Consider the following 6,816-nt stretch of genomic DNA (forward strand, 5'->3'; position numbering starts at 1 on the left):
TTATTATTATCAGTTCATACAAGTGGCTTGACTGTGGACAGACTGGTGTTTTACCAGTTTCCAGTTAATGGCAAGCTTGAGCCTTGATGATTCCTGGGCTAAACATCCAAACTGTTGCAATATGAGGGTGACAGATAACTAACGATCAATCCAATGAAAGCCATTTAAACAGTTTATTTTTGAGAAACTACCAGCTGCAACCACACATAATCACAAAYATGAAGGTAAAAGACCTTGGTCTTTTCAGATTAAAACAATCTAAAACCAAAATCCATAAATGTATAATGACTTGATGAATGATACTATTATACGTACATACATATAAATGTATGATAGTTCTGACTGTGTGTGGGTTACAGAAAATTGACAATAAATTCAAAGTTGTACACCATAAAGAGTATATTGTCAGGTTATTCTACCACTGAAAAATAATCATTCAAATTAATGATTAACAGACTCAAATAGACCATTTTGTAGTTWTAAATGATCACAAATCTGCGAAAAAGGCCGACCTCACGCTTATCGAGCAAAAACTGAGGTTGCTTTGTCCAATTTTATTGCACAAATTCAACAGGTCAATTTGAGCCGTTATACAGACACGATGTATTTGCTCTAAACTTGTTTTAAACTTTCCTCTAGGATCATAGATGTGCTTTTTGAGCTTATTGAATTTGAATAATTTATCCAAATGACCTGTGACCTGGAAACGCTAGGCTTCACTATGTGATTTGTGATCATTTCTAATAATATATTATTAATATGATATTCATGTCCATGAAGTGTGGATGTAAACTTCTGACCACTACTGCCCATATCACAACACTTAATCAGAAATCMCTTCACATTATTGTCTGCGTCTTGGAATTTTGTGGGTTTCGTTTGTTAACATTTCCATTTAAACAAGTTATGTATAAATTGTTTCAGGTATGGCTCCCTGAGGAGACGGACTCTRATGTCCCCCAAGGCCTGGAAAACCAGTTTCACTGAGTTTCACAGAAACTACAGTCCCAGAAGCAGCCAGCGGAACAGTTTCAGGTCCTCCGAAAAACCTCGCTACGGCAGTCTGTCCAGAGAGAGCAGCACGCTCGGCGTCTCCTCGCAGCCGTCGCCCCTGGACAACCCTCTGTCCGAATCCAGGGAGCTGGATGCCGCATCGAGCCACAGCGAGGGGCAGGACGCCGTCGCAGTGGGAACATCAGGAAACGAGCTGAAGTCAGAAGAAGACAGCAGCCGGGCTGAAGGGGAGACAGGCTTAAAGGAGACGAAGGAGGAGGAGAAAGATGGGGAAAAGGCTCCACCAAGTGAGAGCAGCTCAGAACTGAACGGCTCGTGTGATTCRGTGAGCTTGGAGCTCCAGCTGTCTGCAGCGCACAGCGGCCCACTGCACATCGAGGAAGACGACAGCACCGTGACCCCTGACCCCGCTAAACCAAACGGCCTGGTCAGTGGGTTGAACCCTGACCCCAAGGACCTGAGCACTCCTCAGAAGGTTTGTTTCCTGACAAGCACACAGCTAAAGCATGCTGATAGTTGTATTTACCAGAGCTTTATAAGTCTTATTGATGTGTTTTGTCCTTTTTATTTAGGATGTGCCTGCAGGAAAAGAGGTGTCGCAAGACTCAAAAAGCACAACGGTTTAAAGTTTTAACAGATTAATTAAGGTTGTAGTTTTATCTTTTCTTTAATCCACTTTTTTCTCCGTGTTTCTATATTTGACCCTTTTTWTCCTCATAAAACACAGAATGTCAGGAGAGAACATGACGAGTCTGAAGACAACAGCCGCCCATGAAGAACAACAAAAACCAAAGAGTGAGGACAGCTGCGCAGACGAGCCCAACGCTTCTCTGACGTCTGATCTGCTGTTGTCTCACTTATCTCCTAATGAAATCAACCTTATATAATATTTTGGGGAACACTCTGAACTTTAAACATCTATTGGAAACCAACACAAATTTTTATTAGGATGAATCTCCTAAATAGGTTTACACTGACAAACTGGATTAAAGTCTCAGTTAAAAAAAAACATTGATAAGCTTCATGTTCTCCTGCAGCCACTAACTGAAAGCAATATAATGTGTATGTGTGTGTGTGTGTATGTGTGTGTGTGTGTGTGTGTGTTTCCCTTTTGAAAAATAAGAGATGAATAATTTAAGATTTTAATCAAATGTAATTTTGTGTCATACATTTACCACTTACAAATCTAATTAAATATACATTGTTYTGTATCATGTATTTTTAAATATGCACTCAWTGTGAACTGAAACTGTTTCTTTAGTCGTAATAATTATTCAACATGTTCACACTAATTAACATGTGCACAAGGAATAAAATGCATGTTATTTAAAATTGTGTCTTTGTAGCTGCTTTTATTTTTTAAATCAAGGTTCAACGTGAAAAAAAAAATATTGACGCTCCCATTGACATTTGTGGTTTAAAATGTTTGAAAATCACAACGGATAACTATATCCTCTTTTTATTTGACTGTTTTATGTATTAGAACATAAAAATAAAGTATTATTTTGTAAAACTAGGCAAAGGCAACGTTAGATAACTGATGTACTGCACAAGGTCATTTCTGTATTTTGGAAAACCAAATGGCAAAATGAGAAGCCAATGTAAACAAATAAACTAATTACACCTCGTGGTTTGACTTTGAAGGTGAACATTTAGGACATCCTTGCTTTTAAACATTTTTTATAGGTAATGTTTCACAGTGTTGAATCATTAAGTTTAAATTAGGTGAACAAGGCCAGGCTTTTCAGATGAATCAGTAACAGCAGTCGGCTCTATTGCTCCTGTGTTTTTTCTGCTCAGCATTGTGTGTGCGTTAACACACACCTGAATGCACCTTTATTAACAACTGCCTTTTGTATTTTTCTTTTATTACTTTATTTAACTTTTGTCATTCTTTCAATTTGTTATTGTATTTCCGTCTGTTGCTGTAACAAAAGAATTTCATGTGAAACTTTAGTGTTAATGCTGAGTGTTGAATTACTCTGATGAAGTAGCTGAAACTGAGTGGTTAAAGTAAAAAGAAGCCGAACACTAGCGAAATACTAAAAGAAGTAAAATGATAGCTAAAAGATAAAAAAAATGCCAAAAGACCCTGTCACACTTTAATGTTTTATACAAATTTTGTTGATGTACACAGTCAAAAGTTTTAGAACACCTTAATCTTTCCAGTTTTTTTTATTTGAAATTCAAGCAGCTCAAGTCCAATGAACAGTTTGAAAGGGTACAAAGTGCTGAACTGCCACAGGTTACAAAAACAAAAAGTAAGGTGAGTCAAAACTGAAAGTCAAGGTGTTTGTGAATTCAGTCTCCTTCACCATCACGATACACTCAGAAACTGGTGGAAACTCTGACGTTGAACTTCAAATTTAAACAATGGAAAGATTAGAGTGTTCTAACTGGAAAAATTAAGGTGATCTTAAACTTTTGATCGGTAGTGTATGAAAATTTTATCTAACATGCTGACATATGTTGAATATTGAATTAAAAATATCTGGAAGCTTCTTTTTGACATACACAATTGTGAATTAGTTGAATGAATATAACCTGTGTTTAAAATATGAGGARGGAGTCAGAAAGAACTTCATTGAGTCTTTACAGATTTAAAAAATGCGTATTACAGGATGCCGAGGGAGGAGCTGTGATATTGTATGAGGATATCTGGAGTGGCAGAGATGTACTCACCAGCCACTTTATTAGGTTCACCTTGCTAGTACCCGGTTGGACCCCTTTTGCCTTCAGAACTACCTTAATCCTTGGTGGCATAGATTCAACAAGGTACTGGAAACATTCCTCAGAGAGTCTGGTTCATATTGACATGATGGCATCACACAGTTGCCGCAGATTTGTCGGCTGCACATCCATGATATGAATCTCCTGTTCCACCACATCCCAAAGATGCTCTATTGGATTGAGATCTGGTGACTGTGGAGGCCATTTGAGTACAGTGAACTCAGAGTGGCACCCGGTGTGGTCTTCTGCTGCTGTAGCCCATCCTCCTCAAGGATTGACATGTTGTGTGTTCAGAGCTGCTCTTCTGCAGACCTCAGTTATAACGAGTTGTTATTTGAGTTACTGTTGCTGTTCCATCAGCTCCAACCAGTCTGCCCATTCTCCTCTGACCTCTGACATCAACAAGGCATTTGCTCCCTCAGGACTGCCGCTCACTGGACATTTACTCTTTTTCGGATCTGTAAACCCTAGAGATGGTTGTGCGTGAAAATCCGAGTAGATCAGCAGTTTCTGAAATACTCAGACCAGCCTGTCTGGCACCAACAACCATGCCACGTTCAAAGTCACTTAAATCACTTTTAGTCTCCATTCTGATGCTCAGTTTGAACTGCAGCAGATCGCTTTGGCCATGTCCACATGCCTAAAAGCATTGAGTTGCTGCCATGTGATTGGCTGATTCCACATGTGCGTTAATGAGCAGTTGGACAGGTGTACCTAATAAAGTGGCCGGTGACTGTGTGTTAGACTGGTACAGGACATGTATGAAGACAGCAGGGCGATGGTGAGATGTGCTGTAGGTGTGACAGATAGCTTCAAGGTGGAGATGGGACTGCATCGAGGCTTGGCCCTGAGCCCCTTTGCTCTGGTGACAGACTAACATACAAGTCTATGTGGACCAGGATGTTTGCAGAAGACGTGATCTRTGGTGGGACAAGGGAACAGGTGGAAGAAAATGTATATGGGTTGAGATATGCACTGGAAACAAGACAAATGAAAGGCAGTCATAGAAAGACAGAGTACATGTGTGAATGGTAAGGAGACAAGTGTAACTGTGAGAATTCAAGGAGCAGAGGTCCCAATGGTGCAGGACTTCAGGTACCTGGYTGACTGTCCAGGAAAATGGGGAGTGTGGTAAAAAGGTGAAGAAGAGAGTCTAGGCGAGATGGAGAGGTTAAAGAAAGGTCTCTGGAGTGATTTGTGACAAAAGATTGGCAACAAAAGTCAAAGTTTACAAGAGAGTAGTGAGACCAGCTGTGTTGTATGGTTTGAAGACTGTGGAATGGACCAAATGACAAAAGAAAGGACTGGAACAGGGATGAAGTTGTTGAGGTTCTTACTGCGAAWGACAAGGATGAATAAGATTAGTAATAAGATCATCATAGCTGCAGCACAGGTTGAACAACTGGGARAGTTAGAGAGGCTGGACTGAGAAGGTTTGGAYRTGTCCAGATGAGGGACAGTGGGTATGTTGGTAGGAAGATTTTAGAAATGTAACAGCCAGGAAAAAGACAAAGAGCAAGACTAAAGAGGARATACATTAGGCTATATGGATGCATTTAGAGAAGACATGTAAGTAACTGGGGTGAGGGCAGAGTATTAAAAGATCAAAATCTAAATTTTTTATCTTGTTTACTCAGAGAACAGAGTAAAAATGTGTAAGGATAACTTGCTGTGGCAACTCAGCTGAAAGAATAAGTGGTTTAACCTATAATGATGGCAGCCTTTTTGGCTTATAAATAAAGTATGCAAAACATTAGTGTAACTTGTGCCAAACCTATGCATGTTGGAGCGTATTACACTGATCACATGATATCAGATTGTAGYGGTCTTTATTGTATGAATCGCTTTGATTTGTTGTTGTCTAAAATGTTCAAGTGTGACAGGACAATGCTAGCTAAACATTAGCTACAAGTGGTAAAATTCTAGCTAAAAACAACAAAGGACTTTCTAAAAGTATCAAAATACTAGCACAAAGCTAAAAGTTGCAAAACAATAGCTAAAAGCTTAAAGTGTTGAAAGGGTTAACTAAAAGTTAAATGCTAAAAACAGCAAAAGGCTGGCTTGAAGCTAAAGTTGCACAAGACTAACTAATAATAGCAAAAACCTAGCTAAAGGCAGCAAATGGCTTTTCAAAAGCTAGAAAATGTGGAATATGAAAGCCAAAACAGAACAAGACATCTGAAGCAGATTTCAAAAGAGATACATCTTTTGATATGAATGGCTAAAACAGCACAAACTATCCAGTAGGTAGACTTGTGAAAAATAAAAATCTATAAAACAATAACATACTTAAGCCTTAGAAGAACTGAATGAACTACTCCTAAATCTTTCTGCTCCACTTTACTTGTTGGGTCACATTTCAAACGCAGGAGTCATCCATCTTTTAGATTGACGATCTTTGACATAGATAAAGGGGAGGAATGGGAGGGGCGGAAACGTGCTGCCTTTTTAACACACGAGACCGAGAGCGGCGTCAAAATCGATCTCTGCTGTTTCACGTCGCRCTTCACGTCTCGGCAGAACGGGGTGTTAAAAGTATAAACTTTAAAAAGCAGTGAGTTATTCTTCTCCACCGAGTAGAGTTACTCGTGAAAAGTTCTGGTCCTGGTTGTGTTCGTCCTCAGGTAAGATCTCATAAAACAGCTGTTGATCGGAACAGAACAATGCCTGCCTGATTAGCTGCTGGTAAAWCTTTACCTGAGACCAGTGTTTGCTGCTTTTACTCAGTTTTTAGCTTTGGGTCCAAGTATTTGACTTGAGGCTGGGCAGTGAGGGTTAAAAAAGTTTGTCTCTTTAAATGGTCAAAGTATTTCCACTGACAGGACAGATCTATAGAGTGAAGTAAAAAAACAAACAACAACCGGAAACATCTAGCTAACAGGCTACTTTTAACCATAACAATGATGGAAAAACTTCTGTGTGAATCCAATTTTATTTACCTTTTGTCATGTTTTTCTTTTTTTCCTTAAGCCAAATTAAGCCAGTGCTAACAATGAACATTTTACATCGTTTGTTTGTGTGTGTGTGTGTGTGTGTGTGTGTGTGTGTGTGTGTGTGTGTGTGTGTGTGTGT

The 6,816-nt window shown here is 39.2% G+C and overlaps 1 protein-coding gene across 3 annotated transcripts in view; it reads left to right on the forward strand.

Annotated features, from left to right (window-relative positions):
- Nucleotides 1–2,346, forward strand: part of bin2a (bridging integrator 2a) — a 9,554-nt gene extending 7,208 nt beyond the window's left edge. For 2 of the 3 annotated variants that reach the window (XM_014016250.1, XM_014016251.1), the window contains exons 11-13: nt 925–1,489; nt 1,587–1,661; nt 1,742–2,346. In XM_014016250.1, the coding sequence (XP_013871704.1) occupies nt 925–1,489; nt 1,587–1,640 (619 nt within the window). In that variant the 3' untranslated portion in view covers nt 1,641–1,661; nt 1,742–2,346. The remainder of the gene's footprint in view (nt 1–924; nt 1,490–1,586; nt 1,662–1,741) is intronic. The other variant, XM_014016252.1, reaches the window with a different exon arrangement.
- Nucleotides 2,347–6,816: the final 4,470 nt, after the last annotated feature.

The sequence above is a fragment of the Austrofundulus limnaeus genome, unplaced genomic scaffold, assembly GCF_001266775.1.
Source record: "Austrofundulus limnaeus strain Quisiro unplaced genomic scaffold, Austrofundulus_limnaeus-1.0 Scaffold141, whole genome shotgun sequence".
In the NCBI taxonomy this organism is placed as follows: domain Eukaryota; kingdom Metazoa; phylum Chordata; class Actinopteri; order Cyprinodontiformes; family Rivulidae; genus Austrofundulus; species Austrofundulus limnaeus.